This window comes from Tursiops truncatus, chromosome 16 (genome assembly GCF_011762595.2).
Source record: "Tursiops truncatus isolate mTurTru1 chromosome 16, mTurTru1.mat.Y, whole genome shotgun sequence".
Classification (NCBI taxonomy): Eukaryota; Metazoa; Chordata; class Mammalia; order Artiodactyla; family Delphinidae; genus Tursiops; species Tursiops truncatus.
The window spans coordinates 5,834,794-5,852,448 of record NC_047049.1 but is presented as its reverse complement, the minus strand read 5'-3'; the positions used below and the strand labels follow the sequence as shown (position 1 = coordinate 5,852,448).

General features: G+C 45.1%; 1 protein-coding gene across 1 annotated transcript in view; it reads right to left on the bottom strand.

The window, feature by feature from the left end:
* The window catches only part of ADAM12 (ADAM metallopeptidase domain 12), a 390,012-nt gene that overhangs the window by 312,818 nt on the left and 59,539 nt on the right, over nucleotides 1-17,655 (bottom strand). Inside the window, exon 2 of the mRNA XM_019940251.3 lies at nucleotides 16,231-16,367. Within this exon, the coding sequence (XP_019795810.2) occupies nucleotides 16,231-16,367 (137 nt within the window). The remainder of the gene's footprint in view (nucleotides 1-16,230; nucleotides 16,368-17,655) is intronic.

The window sequence follows — 17,655 nt, the reverse complement described above, 5'->3', positions numbered from 1 at the left end:
GCAGAGAGAGCACAGCAGGGGTGAGCTCAGGGCTGCAGGCCAACGTCTGGCTGCTGCTTACAGCCATGGAAGCACCCCCTACCGAGTTCTGCTTCTCATTTCGGACAAGCCTTGGGAGCACCATCCACTCACACCCTGGGACACACCTGGATCAGTCAAGAGACTGACACGTAGATTTCTAGGAAAAAGGATGTGCCTGAGAGCTTGCTGTTTACAGTCACATTTTCAATCATTTGAAGATGCAAGTGCCTAAGGGAAATGCTTGATTTGCTCAATTACTTATGAAAATGCTTGACTGCTAAATGATTTTTGAAAATGATTTTTTATTTTTCGTGGTATTCATCAAACCCAAATAGAAAAGCGTTAGACCCAAATAAAATCAAGATAAAAGTAAATGAAAAACAAAGGCCTCTCAGAGTAAACACAAATATTCACTCAAATGTCTTGGGGGACCTACTGTGTGTCGAGCACGGCTAGACCCTGAGGATACTGAAATGAGCAACACATAGTATCTGCCTTTAAAGGTTTCAGAGTTTCCCTAGGAAACCAATAAGAAAGCCAAGTATTTTGTGTGGATACCATGATGGATGCATGACTGGGCACCTGCCAGCAGCCACATGTTGACAAAGGGTGTGGCCCTGACAAGTTCAGGAAAAACCAACTGTCTTAGACTGCCTGGGCTGCTATAACCAAATACCATAGCCTGGGTGACAAACAATAGACCTTCATTTCTCACAGCTCTGGAGGCTGGGAAATCCTAGGCCAGGGTGCTGGCATGGTGGGGGTCTTGGTGAGGGCACTCCTCCTGGCTTATAGACAATCACCTCATCACTGTGTCCTCACGTGGTGTAGAGAAAGCTCTGGTCTCTTCCTCTTCTTCTAAGGGCAGTAATCCCATCGTGGGGACCCCACCCTCATGACCTCATCTAAACTTAATTACTTCCCAAAGGCCCCCGTCTCCAAAAACCATCACACTGGGGGGTTAGGACTTCAACCTGTAAATCTGGGAGGGACATAAACATCTGGTCTTTAACACCAACCAAAAAAGGTAACTTCTGAGTTAAGTCCTGAAAAATGAGGACATGAGGGAGGGTCTTAGGGCAGGGAAGGAAAGAGTGGGTAGAAAAACTGCAGAGCACAGAAGCAGCAATGAGCCTCTGTAAGTAAGTTGTTGTAGCGGCATACAGCATGAGGAAGACAGAGGGGCTCAGGTCACCAACAGGGCTGTAGGCCCATGTTAAAGGTTTGGGTCTTATTCTGAAGGAAATGGGGAGTCGCTGATAGATTTTATGCAGTTCTAAGACACGGTCAGATTTGTGTTGGAGAAAGACTCATCCACAACAAGAAAGATGGATCTGAGGGGGCTCGAGAGTGAAGAATTCGCTAAGATGCTACTTACAGGCTGTGTCACTAAAAACCAGGTTTTCCAAGAACATTTCATGGCCTGGGAAGTATAAATAACAACAACAACATAATAAATCATAATTATAATAAACATGGTGAATCCTGGCACGTGCTAGACACTTAAACAGCATCTCATCAGTCTTCGTAACAGCCCTCTGAAATAGGTATCTTTTTATTTTAATGAGGACGCAAAGGTTCAGAGAGGTCATGTAACTTACCAAAGGTCACACAGTGAGGAAGTGGCCGTGCTTGGTTTGATGCCTGAGGCCCTGTGCCTCATGACCACGCCAGCTGTGAACAGTCAGCTTTGATGGCCTCAGTGCTGGGGACGGGGGGGGCCGGCGAGGAGGGGTCCACACCACCACTGGACCTGCCACTCTGCATGACAGTCCCTGACCCGAGGAGAATCTGCTAGGGTGACATCCCTGGGAGTGGCCTCTTGGGAGCATGTGGGCTGCCTCCTCACCCTCACCCCAAAAGCACTGCAGGGCGATGATTCTGCATATGCAGTGGGAGTGCAGTGATTTGGAGAATGATGTGGGTGCAGTATATTTTGTTTAAAAAGACCAACTCCACTTCCTCTCCCCAGAGGGTTGCAAGGGGTACGGATAACGCCATTTTGCTCAGACGTGTTTATCCAACAGTGGAAATGCCTCAGCCGGAAGCACGAGGCTCTGGGGAGAAAGACCCACGACAGCAAGGCCCCGGCTTTCCGTCCTTCGCCAGCAGGGGGATCAGGCCCGCAGGTCACACTGCCACCCTGGTTTCATCTTCACCGAGGCAACGCGATGGGTTTGCACGGGGTCCGCAGAGAACAAGAGCCCCTCGGCTGTCTCCCTGCTCTAGTCGTGTCCCAGGCCTGGACCCCGCTTTCTGTCTCCAGCACAGCCTACCTTCCCCATTGCCAGCACTCTCCTTCCTCAAACAGATGTTCTACTTCAAACCTCTTCTAAAACTACAGCCCCAAATGCCACTTGACTCCGCAGAAACCTTCCGTTGCTTTCCAGTGTCTTCTGAGCGGAATTCTAACTTCTTAGCAGGACATCCAAGGCCCTGCTTCATCTGAAAACTCCGCACCCCAAACCCCAATCCTGATGGTGTCTTATCTATTAAGAGTCATTTGTGCAAAAGTATCCAGAGAAAACTGCAACTTGCCACTCAGAGCGCAGGTGATGCGGAGTACGGTTCCCAATCTCCACTAAGACCCTTTGTGCATCAGGAGGCAGAGGCAGGGAGGGTTACCATAGGCTCCTGCGGTTTGTATAGAAGCTAGAACTTGTCACTTAATTAATGTTTCTTCCCATTTGATCCAGAAATCTAAGCAAGGAAACTCTGAGGCTGGCTATTCCAGTCTCAGCTGCTTCAAATAAAATAGTGAAATTAATTTGCCGTCATGGCCATAGGAATTTCTTGAAAGGAGTCGCCTCTGAGGTTAATGAGTAAAAGAGGCCAATTCTGTGTGTGCAGAAATTCTTGGAATCTGAAGACATGGGCAGTTGGAACTGGTAAGGTTTCACAGAAAAATGTATATGTGTTGTCTTTGAGGTATTAACTTAACTGAAGACGTACGTTTCTACAGCTTCTGGACATTGATTTAATGGGAAAAGATCTTTAAAGCTTCTCCAATTCATTTCCCCACCTGCCAGTGTCGCCTGCCAGCTCCTTCCTCATAATGCCCGCTGGTGCCAAAAGAATGTGTCCACGAGCCTGCCTGTTAGAACCAACCAAAACGCACTCAGTGTTTTGTACTTGACTTCGGCACCCTGTTTCTGCCCTTCCCCGCAACAGCTCCTTCTAACCCTGTCTGGACAGCTGAAGTTTGCCGTATGAAGATGAGTCTCAGTTTAGTCCTCAGAGCCCAGGGGAAGACCAGTTTGTGTAATGCCCATTACAGGCGTTTCCCGGGGCAGCTGCCTTCCCAGAAACGCTTCCAGACTGAACCAGACAAAGCTCGCTACCTGCCAGTGAAACGGCAGGCTGGAAAAACAGCTCTGGGACTCCACCGAGACTGTTCTGGAGATGAACCTTAAAAAGCTCCCTTCTCCCCTTACTTAGGCCAGGAGGCGAGGGGGTCTACAGAACCGGATTTCTGAACTCTTCCAAGACAATGCAGACATGAAAATGGGAAGACAGCGTTTGTCTGCAATCTGCACTCCCGACGGGCAGAGACGCATACATAGGAGGCCAGTGTTAGCCAACCCGGAACTCTGGGGATCTCATGCTTTCCCACGTATTCTCCTTAAGACACTAAAACCAGCAATAACTCTTGGCAATGCAAACACATTCCTATTAGCTGAATAGGCACAACCAAAGATTATATGCCCCAGTGGTCTTGTTTTGAACTGCAAAAGAAGAGGCTAGATTTCAAAGGAGCTATGATAAAATTCTCCACCCCTGGTGGGCTCTTAACTCTTCCTGATGTTTGTACTGCAGAAGGGGTTGACATTTCCTAGGGTTCTCTTTGAGCAAAAGCTTCAAAGTCGTTCTGAGATGACATTGCCAGCTTTCATGCATGTTTTAAAAGGGCAAAATACCTCTAGTGCCTAGCACGGGGCCTGGGATACCATGAGGTCTCAATAACTATTTACTGATTAAAGGAATACGCAGAAAGAACTCAATAGAAAAGCAGGATCATCTTTAATCAGCAAAATCTTTCCCCTCTAAACTGTGAGACAGAATTCCACTGAACAGTGCCTGGTTCCTAGGCAGGGCCACCACCCTCAAATCTAGGGACCAAATGGACCCTGCCTCCCCAAGCTATGCAGGACTTAATTTGCATAGCGGTACATGGCAGCCCTGAAGCATTTACTGGATGGAAAAAAATAGAGAATTTGCTGAAGGTCTGAGACACTTTTCACTTGGCATAATGTGTCTGCCTGATAACAGACTTCATTTTAATCATTTATATTCTTTTTCTGTGTTTGAGGAAAAAAATCAACATGTAGAGCAAGCATATATAGACTATTCAGTGTGACTTGCTTCTGTAATTAAGCTAAAATCTTGCATGTGGGTCGTGGGTGACCGAAGTTAGGGAAAAGTATGTAAAATCTGTCACCTACCTATACAAATATAGCTCTGCTAATCATTACATCAGGGATGGGCAATAGAGGACGCATAAGGGTCTCTGAGTTTGCCTTCAGAGGTCCTTTGTGAGATGCCTGCTGGGGTTAGACATGCCGGGGAGGGCCAAGGAATGGAGGCAGGCTAATGGCGCCCACAGGAATCAGGGATCCTAATGGAGACACAACCCATAACCCTGGTCCTGGTCTCATTAATTCTGTGCTCTCACCAACTCTGTTCTGGGTTTATGACTATGTCTTTAAATCACATGCTCAGAAAATTAGTAGGTTCGAGCAAAAGGAAGAACCCTTAGTACCTCTGCTGAGTAACAGTTGTACCTAAAAATGGTTATGCCACCTGAAGAAAATCTCTTTGTTGCCACTTTCAGGAAAAGGTCAAATGAATTTCAAGCAATTAGCAGAAAGGCAGCCTTGAGGCATCATCAACTCAAGGAGTGTGAAAAGCCAGATTTAGGTCAAATGCTAGAGAGTTGGGAGTTAAATCCTTAAAATAGCATTTTAGGGAAAAGAACAAATAATTGGGTTTGATTTCAAGAACTGATGTAGTTTATTGAAAAGAGCCACTCTTCCTTTTTGACCAGTATAGTTATACCTCTTTTAAAAAGGCCAAATTCCTGCTATATTTCCTACTATACAATTTTAAAAATTAAATATATGGTGTGCCCCAGTCATGATCCAGCATTCGAGATTGGCTTTTTTTTTTTGGAATCTAGCAAGAGCACATCCATATATTTCCTTGTTTTTGTCAGCTGCCAAAACCAAGAAGCAATGACACTACAGCAGCAGTGAGCACACCCAGCACACAGATCTTGGTTTCTAATACCATTTTCCCAGAAACCAGGGCTCCTTGGAGAAATGGCTGATTTTAGGACTGGGACGGGAAGCGTATAAGATAAACCTGGTGCATCTTGTCGCAACAGAAAGTAAAAAAGGGCTCACACACACAGACATACACACGCAACAACGGACACATATCCAATGGACACAGGAGCCGACTGGAAGAATCCTCAGTGGCCAAGGCAGGAACAACTTGAACAACATAAAACAGTGCTTGATTATATCACAAAATATAAAATAAATACCCCCGAGTCCAAGCTTAGATAAATAAACAACTGACTATATAAATAAACAGGGAACGTAGACAACTCTCACATGCAGAAAAATTCAAAACAACTTACGTAGCTGCTTCAACCTTCAAGGAAGTGAAGCATAATTCCTTAAGTGTGGGATGTGCACAGTGACTTCCTTCCAAAGAATTCAGTATAGAAAGGAAGGGAAAAAGAAATTTACAGTGGAGAAATTTGACAAACGTGACTTCAGTCAGCTGGTCAGAGTTGACATCAGCAGTGACAAGTTCTGTTGACAGTATGTGCCCTCGATGTGGTAGAACAGGCGCAGTACTTCATCTCTGTGGACTTCTCCTCAAAGCAGATAAGCCCAGTTCAATCAGGAGAAGAACATCAGACAAACCCAAGTGGACGGATATTCTACAAAACCCTTGACTCGTATCCCTCAAAATTATCATCAAAAGTATCATCAAAAACAGAAAGTGTGGGAAACGGCCACAGCCAAATAGAGCCTGAGGAGAGATGATGACTAAATGTAACGTGGTACCTGGATGGACGCTTAGAACAGAAAAAGGACATGAAGTAAGAACTAGGAAAATCTGAATAAGGCATGGACTTTAACTAATAACAATGTGTCAATGTTGGCTGTGACAAATGCTCTACAATAATTTAAGATGTTAATAACAGGGGAAACTCGATGTGAGGTATATGGGATCTCTGTATTATCTTTACAATTTTTTTGGTAAATCGACAACTGTTCTCATATAAAACACTTATTTTTTAAAATCTAGCAAAAGCAAACATTGTAAAGCAAGTATACTCCAATAAAAATTAATTTAAGAAAATCTAACAAGAGCAGCCTTTGAGGGAGGGAGAAATCAACTTCTATTCTTACCTGCCCCAAATCTCCAATGGGCACATTGCTGTAAACACGTGGAGTCCTGGGAGACACGCACTTCCTTTTGCCCATTTATGTGCGGTGCCCATCGTGCATTCTCAACGGGTGGATGTTTGCCCTCAAAGGAGCAAAAATTGGTACTTGGGGAGGAGGTGAAAATTCTTAGGTATTACAATGGTTTACTCCACTCCAAAGCTTAAAACTACCCAACAAAATCTTATTCCTTAGTGTTTAATTTCCCTCTTTAAAGAGAAATTTAATTCAAAGTTTGATTAATTTAATTTTTCTCTTTAGGCAGGCAGTAATGAAAGTCCAATTGTAAAATGCTGGTATACGTCACTGAGAAACACACATCTTATGCTTACAGGGATGTGTGTGAGAAATGGGGGGTTCATGAGTATGTTTAATCAACACGAAAGGAAGATCTCACACGAACTCTCTACATAGGCATTATGTCAAAGGCACATAATAGCACTCAATTCTGTTGTTTTTAACATGATTTTATGCACTTGGTTGTCGGCACTCTCATGATAAGTTTAAAAATATTTCACACTTTTTAAGAAAAAAATAGGATTTTTTTTTTTTAATCTGAGCTTTAAATTTCAATGGAACAAAACAGCCTCATCACCATCAGGACTGTTTATTGAGCAACTATGAAGGAACAGTCCTCCCTGTTTATGTTTTAACTTCAGAGAAATTCTAGAGTCAAGGCATAGGCAATGGCTTCCTCAGCCTTCACGTAATATGAAACTGTGAAATGAAATATTGATACACATGAATTCTCTCTTGGGAAGATAGGCTTTTTAGTCTAAACTCTGATTTATAAATTATCGTCCTTTCTAGAAATTATATGTTCTTCTAAATGTCCTCAATCTCCGGGACCTTTCTCTCTTATTAAAAGAATTCAGGTTAAACTATAAAAAGCCATATATCATGAATTGTTACAAACGCACCATGAATATGTACATGTGACTAATAGGAAAACTGGGTGTGGGGAGTAGGGGACGGCTCCATGCTATCTTTGCAATTTTTCAGTATATCTAAAGCTACTCTGATTTTCTTTTTCTGAAAAAAGACTAGACATATATATACATATATGTATAACTGAATCACTTTGCTGTACACCTGAAACTAACACAACATTGTAAATCAACTACACTTCAATTAAAAAAGTAAGAAAATGAGCATCAAGCAACTTCTTGAAAAAGAAATAAAGCTATTCTAAAATCACTTATTTTAAAAATTACATATCTCTTATTAACTACTTAATTAAGTTTATTACAACCATTAGTTCACTAAACTTTGAGGTCCTCAAGGGCAGGATAGAGCCTCACCCATTCTTGGGTCACAGGAACTTGACCTTGAACCTGAGACACAGCAGACCCTTATATATCCTTGGACGAACAGATGAAAAGCTGAGAACAGAATTCATCATCCAACTCTTTTTCTCCTAATATCAAATGTGCTCAACACATCAGTCAAACATGGAGAGTCTTACCCAAGGATTATAAAAAATATATATTTGATAACGTCTCTCTGTTTAAATAATGCAAACCACTCTATCTCCTAGCATTATCCACATCTGTTATTTTAAAATATAACTTTTAAAAAAAGACCCAGTTCTTTGATGATGCTACAAGCTTGGGGAAGGAAAAAAAGTTGCAGAAACTGTAGGGAGACCTGATTCAATAGACAACTTTTTGGAAAATGATATTAAGGCCTTGCTAAGAGGTCACAAGAAATAAATGAGTTAGCAGAGACCACTGTGGAAATGTAGCCCAGAGCCCTCCTTGACTGAGTGGCGAGCAACCAGAAGGGGGGACACAGTGGAAACAAGCACAACGTGTTGGCTTTCTTCCTGCCCTTTGTGTGCTGACCAAAGAGGAAGCAAGAACACTGAAAGGACTGGCGGGGAGCGCGGATGAAGCCCTCACACGCGGTTGAAGAAAGCCAGGGCTGCCTCGGAGGGCAGGACTGACTGCCGGGGGCAGCGCTGGCCAGAGGCCTCCACACTGGCCCTCTGAGCCGAGACCTTGCCTCTGGAGTCCAGACTGATGAACCAGTCCCGATACAACACACAAGGGAAAGAAAGCTGAAGATCTTCTGGGAGGCAGCCGAGTGCTCCGGAAAGACTAGACGTCAGAATCTAGCTGTCAGCCCTGTCACTTCCCGTTCTGTGAGCTTCTGCATCTTCACCTACAAAGTGCACACAACATCCACCTTGCAGGGCTGCTGGGGGCACCTGGTGTGATCATACCTAGAGTATGTCTAGCCCGGGGGGGGGGTCGCAAACTACGGTCTGAGGGCCACATCCAGCCCACTGCCCACGGGCAGAGCTAAGAACGGTTTCATATTTCTTAATGGTTAAGAAAAATAAAAGGAGAATATTTCATGACACATGAACATTATAAAATTCAAATGACAATGTCCACAAATAAGTGTCATCAGAACACAGCCACACCCACCGGTTCACTCATTATCTACAGCTGCTTTTATCTTTTACGCGGCAGTGGCCAAGTTGAGTAGCTGTGACAGAGATCATAGGACCCACACAGCTGAACACATTTACTGTCTAGCTCTTCATTTAAAAAGTTTGCCAATTTTTGCCCTGGGGCTCCATCCAAAGCAAAGGTCCTCAGTAACTGTTTCCTTAGCCTTCTCGGCGTTCTCTTAGCGCAGGGGTTCTTAACCTGGGGAATTATGCACACCCCCGACACCCCAGCCCTGGCCCTTTTGAGTTGACTTGGCTGGGGGGGAGGGTGCTCCTGGCATCTCACGGTAAAGACCAGGGATGCTGGCAGACATCCTACAACGCACAGAACAGCCCCCTTCCCCTACACACATAACTGAGAACTACCCACCCCAGTGGCAACAGGGCTGGGGCTGAGGGGCCCTGCCCTAGTGTAAGGAGGAAGGCCAGAATGAATGAAGGGAAAGGAGAGTGGCTGAGATTTACTGAGCACGCCGGGGGCACTATGTCAGACAGCAGGGGAACCATCATCATCTCCTTTACAAATGAGAAAACAGACTCAGCAAGGGCTTGTCACTTGCCCAACATCACACAGCAAGGCAGAGGCTGTGCAGGAGTGTGAAGCCATTTCTGTATGTTCCAAAGCCTTTTCTCCTTCCACTCTGCCTGCCATCAACTCTTAAAAAACAGCTGAGTTCCCAAAGATATAGGGGTGCCACCTTTTATCTCGCTAATCCCTCTCCCAGAAGGGTGGGCAGAATCTTGGCTAGGTAGGTTATGTGAGGCCGGAACGAGAGCCTCCTGTGTGGCAGACGTAGGCTCATGGGGACTGTCAGGCAAGGGGTAGGGTTGGGAGTCCAATGGGAGTTAAGAGACAGGGGGTGGAGGCAGAGAACAGACCATCCTAAGAGACCGTACAGTCTAGAAATAATGTTCCAACTTTGGAGCCACTGTACTTTTCTTATGAGAAGCCTCACATGAGGTATTTTAATAACATCATTTCCTAAGAGGAAGCGCTACTGGCTGGCTTGTAAGCTAATGTAAGCTCAACGTTCCATAAGTCAAAAGGCTAACCATTGAGCTCACTCAGCCAAGCTCAGGCACCACGGCTGGCCTGCAGCAACTCCTGCAGTGACCAGAATACTCCCTTAGAGAAGAGGAAACTCATCCTCTCTAGGACTGGGACAGAGAGGCACACGTGGGGAGTTATTCCAGGTAGAACCCTAGCAGCCACAAAAGAGAAAAATGTCACGTTCTTCCAAGCAATAAAAGACCTCCAAAACGATTTTAAAAGAACCTAAACTCGCTACAAGGGGGTCCGCGATGTCTGAAAAGTCCAGGTCATCCAAGAGTGGTTTGTACCTCTCTGCAGAAATGGAGAAGCTCTCCAGGCACCCTCTGGCATTTGAATAACATGCAAAGGTTGAGTTTTGTCCCCTCTATCTTCTGTAGTACGAGGCACCTCCATGCCAGTGAGCGACCCAGCCCCCAGGCACAGGGGAAGGCTCAGAGCCCGTATCCTCACTGGATGCCAAACACTGCACTAAGGGACAAGGAAGGAATAACGCTGAGGCCACCACCCGCGGGGAGGGCACAGGCTGGTGAGAGAAACACAGATATAAACTAGTGATGACAGCACGGTATGATCCATGCCAAAGAGCTGAGTCCCAAGTCTCGCAGAGTTAGGGTCTAAAGCCAGCACAGAAGGCGAAGCGGTACCCAAGGCAGAGTTATCAGTAATCTTCTAAGTACCTTATGGTTTTTGTGCTTTTCTGTAAGTTCAATGTGGCCATTTCTTCTCTCCTGAACCCCGCTGGGTTGAGCACAGTTGAGTTTGCTTATTTTGGGGTCCCTGCTGTATAACGACATCCACTTGAAAAACCAGACCCGCTCTCAGGGAGTGAGAGACTTGCCCTGTTTCAGGTGGAGGAAGAGAGGAAACAGCAGACACCCGATGTCCCATCACGCCTCCCCCCGACCCCGGCCGATCCCCCGGCCACATGCTCCTTGGGGAGATCAGAGGATGGGTGTGTGAGTTAAGCTGCATGTCCTTAGCTTCTGTTTCTGCCATGTCCGCAGGCTCAATGCACACGAGTGAAGCGTGTGCGTGGTGGGCCTGCACGTCACGGAGATGACTGATTAGGACAAAGGTCTGGGAAGGACAGACGTGGCTGGGGAGGTCAGAATGAGCTGCACAGAGAAGGTGCTGGTTAAGCTGGGGCTTCAGGAATGCGCAGGACACAGGTGGCAGGGACAAAGCAAATGCCAGTTCTGCACGGCAGTAAAGAACATGGCATATTTAGGCAACAGGCTGCCACGGAGGCGCAGGATGGCTGAGAGGGGGGAGCTAAGCCTCCACAGTGGGTACCAAGTGAAGGAACCTGAGTCAGATACCGTGAGAAGCGTCTGAAGGATGAGATGTCTCCAAGCCCATGATCTGAGGGGAGCTGGGGGATGACAATCTTATCTTCCAGAGGCTACTACACAAAGTGGGGAACATGGCTGGGGGGCTGTTTCCACATCGGGACACAGTCCATTAAGGCAATTGGGAACTTCCGGCTGGAGGTGCGTAAAATCCACTGGAAGCCAGTGACCCAATCTCAGGCGTCAGAGCAGGGTGGGCGATGTGGACTGTCAGTCAGTGTATGCTGGAGGACGACGGTGAGGGGATCAGACCCACGCCCCACATCGTAGGAGCCCGTGTGTGGGCGGTGGCTGCTTCTGTCACTCACGGGAGCTCCCGCCCCCCCCTTGCACAGGTGGGTAGTGAGGCCGCAGGACGGAATGCCACGCCCAGCAGGAGCCCTGAGTCAGAAACGCACCGAGGAAGAAACTCAGGGGAAACCAACAGTTAAGGGGCAAAGCGGAGAAGAGGAAGCAAAGGCAAGAATTAAAAACATACGAAAGGGCTTCCCTGGTGGCGCAGTCGTTGAGAGTCCACCTGCCGATGCAGGGGACACGGGTTCGTGCCCCGGTCTGGGAGGATCCCACATGCCGCGGAGCGGCTGGGCCCGTGAGCCATGGCCGCTGAGCCTGCGCGTCCAGAGCCTGTGCTCCGCAACGGGAGAGGCCACAGCAGTGAGAGGCCCGCGTACAGCAAAAAACAAAAAAAAACATACGAGAGCAAACAAGAGCGAACAGGGTCTCAGGAGCCAAAGGAAGTGAGAGTTTCAAAGGAGAGTGAATCAGCGTCAAGATAAGTAAAATAAAGAGCGAGAGGCATGCTCTGGCTTCAGAGGTTGAGAGGCCACCCATGACCTTGGCAAGAGCGGTCGTGATGAAGTGCTGGGAGTGGAAGCTGCTACAGAGGGCTGCAGAGGACCTGCGGGAGGAGGGGGGGGGAGGAGGTGGGGAGGGAAGATGAGACGACCCCTCCGAGGAGAAGGCTGATTGCGGAGGCGTGAAAGGGGATGGTTATTTGAGGGGAAAAACAGGGCTTGGTTTTCTCATCCGTGAAACAAAGCAAATGGAAATCAATGCAGCAGACTCTACCTCTGCCATTTTAATTAGCAGCTATTTGATCTTTCAGATCCTCAGTATGCTATGGGAAGCTCTGGTTTCATGTTCTAATCTTTTTGCCTTTTTACTTTCCATTTCACATACTATTTCCATCGTTTCATTCTCCTGTGAGAAAGCTGGAAATTGGAAATTTCCTGGAGTCTTCAAAGGCTGAGCTCAACTGAGGTCATCTCACAATCAACCCCATCTTGATATGTCTTCCCTGGATCCAGAGTAAATTTTTTTAGGACATGAAATTGGAGGTTGGTCCCTAAAGAAACTTTAAGCTCTCCATATCACCTTACATTGGGGTGGTAGTTTTTAGTTAATGTATTTTCACACCCATTGTTTCATCTCATTCTTACAATGACCCTAAGAGGGAGGAAAGAGCAGATAAGCTTATACTCGGGTTATAGATCAAAACAACGGCAAGTAAACAAACAAAATGCCGGAAGCTCTCCGATGCACACAAGGTCATGTTCTCTCCCCATGCTCTGTTCTTTCAACTACGTGATCAGTGGCAATGATGCCTTGACTCTTGATTTGTACAGGACATAATAATACCCCATTTGGATATATCTCCATCATAGATGAGAGAGAGAGAAAAAGAGAATCTGAGTACTTCTGCCTGCATCAAGTTGATGCCTGGGCCTTCCCTCAGACCAATTAAGTCAAACTGTCAAAGACTGGCTGAATGGAAAGAAGGCAGCAAGGAATGAAACAGGGGAGCAGGAAAGCAGGATTGCAAACCTAAAAGCCTGTATTCTAAGGTCCTGCAGGCATAGTTGTGCAGCAAAAATATTCATGAAGTGGGTATGTTCTGCATACTTGAAGATACGCCCCGTTAATGTAGTTTAAAATTACAGTTACTAGTAGTATTACTTATATCCCATCTATTTTATAAGATTGCTGTCTCTTGCATTACTCAATATTTAACGAGGCCTCCAACAAAGTAATGATGACTAAATGTCCTGAGGCCATCGATCATATATATACCTCTACGTAGAATATTTGTAATAGCGCAACTCTAGATGTGGGAAGAAGGAACAAGGGAAAACATTTCCCAGATCATAACAGACTAGTAAGATGGGAGATCCAGAGAATTTTAGACTGTCAACAGGGCCTAATCTGAAAATTAGCACGTTGAGTGGCCTATCCACAGAATCCTCCTCAATGTAGGAATAAGCCTTCTTAGCACCATGGGACAAAATTGGTCATGATGTGCCTCCCAAAAGTTGGTCAGATTTATGACCAAAATGAGGCGCTGCGGGCAGAGTTTGTCCCCTGCCATTTAGTGAACAAAAGATGTTGTGGCCAAAGAGGCATCAGCCACTGCAGCTGCCCCCAGCTGTGCACTCTGAGGGGAATTCAGGATGGAGAAAACGGGATACTGGTCCTAGATATTGAAGATGCACAATAAAGGAAAGATTTCAATAAATCCCCCCCCCAAAAAATTTTTTTAAATAAAATAAAATTACAGCATTGACTGTTATTTTGATGACGAAGAAAGACGTACACAAACACGCCACTTGGCAGAACCCTTATTCCCACAACAAACGTACACAGCTACCCCGTGAAGAATGACGGCACGCAGGTACACGCACATTAACAGACATTTACATGTACCCTTTTCAATGCAAGGTCTTAGTGGTTAACCACCAATTAAGGGGGCACATAGTAATTACAGAGCCATAAGGCTGACTCCACAGCCACATGCTGAGATGAGCCCCACGGCATTACGACAAGATGCTGTTCCCCAAACCACCCAGGTCGCTGTTCCCTTAAATAATGTCAGTGACCTGGAGTTATTTTAGCCACTAGGTATGTGCCTACTTCTTGCCTGGTTCTAATCCTGGATGCAGACCCCTAGAGGAGGTGGGACAGCGATCAAACAATAATGGCTTTTCCTAGTTTTCTACAAAGATGGTGCTGGTGGCCCCCGGCCATCAGGTTGTCAGCTTGGCCAGGGCGGATGTACCAGTTCCCCCTCTGGTATGCCTCCTGATGTCTGCAAGGTGGCTAGCTGGTAGTAAGGCTGAAGCTGGAGGTCAGAAACTAGAGCCAACCTGAACTAGTCCATTCCAAAGGCATACTGAGAACCTTTATCAGCTTGTTGCTCTGATGCCCTCCAAGGTGGGCTGCCAGATAAAACACAGGACGGCAGTTAAATCCGGACTGTGATAAACAACAATATCCCAAATATTGCATGGGATAGACTTATGCCCCAAAATATTCACTGTTTACCTAAGTCCAAGTTTAACGGGGCATCCTGTACTCTTATTTGCTAAATCTGGCAACCCTACCACCAGGGAAAAACTCCCATGAAGGCTTCCACCACCCAGGTAACTTTAGATTGTTCCATATTTTTATATTATTAATTAGTGCCTATGAATATGTTAAAGATATACTTCCTTTACAACACAGTATACCTCTCTTTTTCTGAATCTATCGTATCGTCTCTCATTTTGCAAATTAGTAGCATGATGAAATTTTCTTTAGTGTCTTAAGTTTTTCATCTAGGAAACAGAATCAGTGTCACCGTGATTGACTTATACTTTGTATATTCCAGCTGCAACAGTCTCCATGAAGCAGAAATACTGAAAAAGTTTAGATCTGGCATTTGGCTCCTTTAACCCAACCTTTCTGAATGCTCACTTTCAGCTGAAAGCCTCTTTAGAAAATAAAATAATGATGTAAATCATATTATCATTATGGACACAAAGGTGGCCCACTGCAGCCCTTCCAGAACACTACAGACCATTTTCACAATCTCAACTGCTCTTTTAAAAAAATCTGTTTTCTATTATAAAAAATACTCTAAAAATAGTTCCACATAACACAAGGACAAAGCCATCTGTATGATCTCTCCAAAGAGCTCATATTTCTATAGATTTTATCCCTTTCCAACTGTTCCAACAATTCTGAAATTTAAGAAACTCACTTATATTCGTCAGACAAAACTCATCAAAATATGAAATTTCATCACTAATATTTCAATTATTTTATATTATTCTTTTACATCATAGAAGACTCAAATCAAACATGTGTCAAAGTAAACAAAGCATAAAACTGCATTAAAACTCATTACAGAGACTTCCCTGGTGGCGCAGTGGTTAAGAATCTGTCTGCCAATGCAGGGGACACGGGTTCAAGCCCTGGTCTAGGAAGATCCCACATGCCGTGGAGCAACTAAGCCCGTGTGCCACAACTACTGAGCCTACGCTCTAGAGCCCATGAGCCACAACTACTGAGCCCACGTGCCACAACTACTGAAGCCCACAGCGCCTAGAGCTCGTGCTCTGCAACAAGAGAAGCCACCACAATGAGAAGCCCGCGCACCGCAACAAAGAGTAGCCCCCGCTCACGGCAACTAGAGGAAGCCCACGCACAGCAAGGAAGACCCAACACAGCCAAAAATAAATAAATTTAAAAAGTTGCATTAAAATGTTTCTACCAGTAATTGATCGATAAAACTGAAATGTTAATGAAATAGACATGAATATAGAAAAAGATCCAGCACTCAGGTAAAATGAGCTGAAAGCTGTATATCTGGAAATGTTATCCCTGGTGTGTGCTTGAAAAAGTAAGCTTCCACAGACACAAACAGTGTTGAGAGACTCATCAGAACTGTCACATCAAAACCAGTCTGTATTTTATCTTCTTCATAATGAAGATTTCACTTTATAAGGAAGGATAAAGTTGGAATTAAAATAAAGACAAAACCTGAATAAGAGAATATTAATGCAGTTAATGTGATTTTTAAACTTCAGTCATTGAAAAGTCAAGAAGAAAAACAAAACCAAAAAAACTGACCTTTGTGTCTGCGTTTGTCACTGGGTTCCACGGGCCTCCATTCAAAAGAGAGGCACTGACCACTTCGTAAGCTCCTCTCCCGTCCCTCGTGCCGGCCTGTTGCACGGAAGGTACGAATCTGCTTCCCAAGTTCACCCCTACAACACAAAGGAAAATCCCCATGCTTATTCCAGTCCGGAAGAGTTTAGCATCAGAAGTATGACATCAATGACTCAATGAAAATATCTGGAAGTTGAATAAGGCCAGGGAAACACCATAATCTATTAAATCATAGTCAAGTGTTAAAACTGATTAATTCTCTGTCAGTCGAACATAAAAAATCTTGTAACAAAGAAAACAAGAGCTAATTTTTTCCTTCAAGCCCTGTGGCATGGGGCTGGGTGATTTGCATCGTCAAAGTATATAATTCTGTCCTTCGACGAGCAACAAAAACCCACGAGCCGTGACTTTTAAAATGATGAATTAATGCTTTGCCTAAGATCAGCTCTAGTTAAAGTCTCAGGGCTTTAGCTATATTAAGACTAAATCCATTTACTTAAGTTCCAGCGAATCAGTTCAACACAATGCCAACTCTGCTCTCTGTACTCATGGAGGCTAATTTTATGTGCTTATGGGAGTGATTCTATAGACAAAATTAATTTGTCAAGTTCAGACTGACTAGACTGGTTCACGGAAAAAAAAAAAATCAAGTCGTTCTATCAACTATTATGTGATCTTGTTTCCTGGGGTACTGTCAAACCAGCTAATATACTGACCCAGGTCCAGTGTAGCCCCATTTCCATAAACAATCCTAATGGAAAGGGTAACATTTTTCTCCTCCGGGGAGTGTACTGCTTTCTTAACAAATACGGTAATTTCTCCGGGCTAGCTCCCCTGTGAGGTCACCCTCCTGCTATTCGGTGCGACCACAGTCTATCCCTCAAGGTAAAGGACAGGAGCTGATTCCTCACATGTTATTCCCATTTCTTCAACCAGGACTCATAATTTTCAGACCTGAGTCACAACACCACAGTTTCAAGTTACTAAAGAGTTCGCATTTTTGGGCACAAATGGTATTGAAATTTTAATCCTAGACATTTTACAGGTCCCCAAATACTTTTAAATCCACACCATTTTATCATCCTCCGTGTGGAAGTCTGCAGTTCTATTCAGGTTACAAAAGGATTACTACTTGAGTATTAACTGTCTGACACAGCCTCTCTGGAAAATTCTCAAGCTGGTCACGAAGCATTTAAAACTCTCAGTTGTTGAGCGCCAAGGGACCAAGGATGAACGGAAAGTTGGGACTATGGCCAATGGCAGAGGGGATGAGCTGGGGCCGTCGGCCACATGGGGCACTAGACGGAGAGAGAGGACCATGGGCCCGGGGAGCAAGGAGAGCAGGCCTTGTGGTCTCAGGGCTGGGATGAGCTGAGTTTTCAGGGA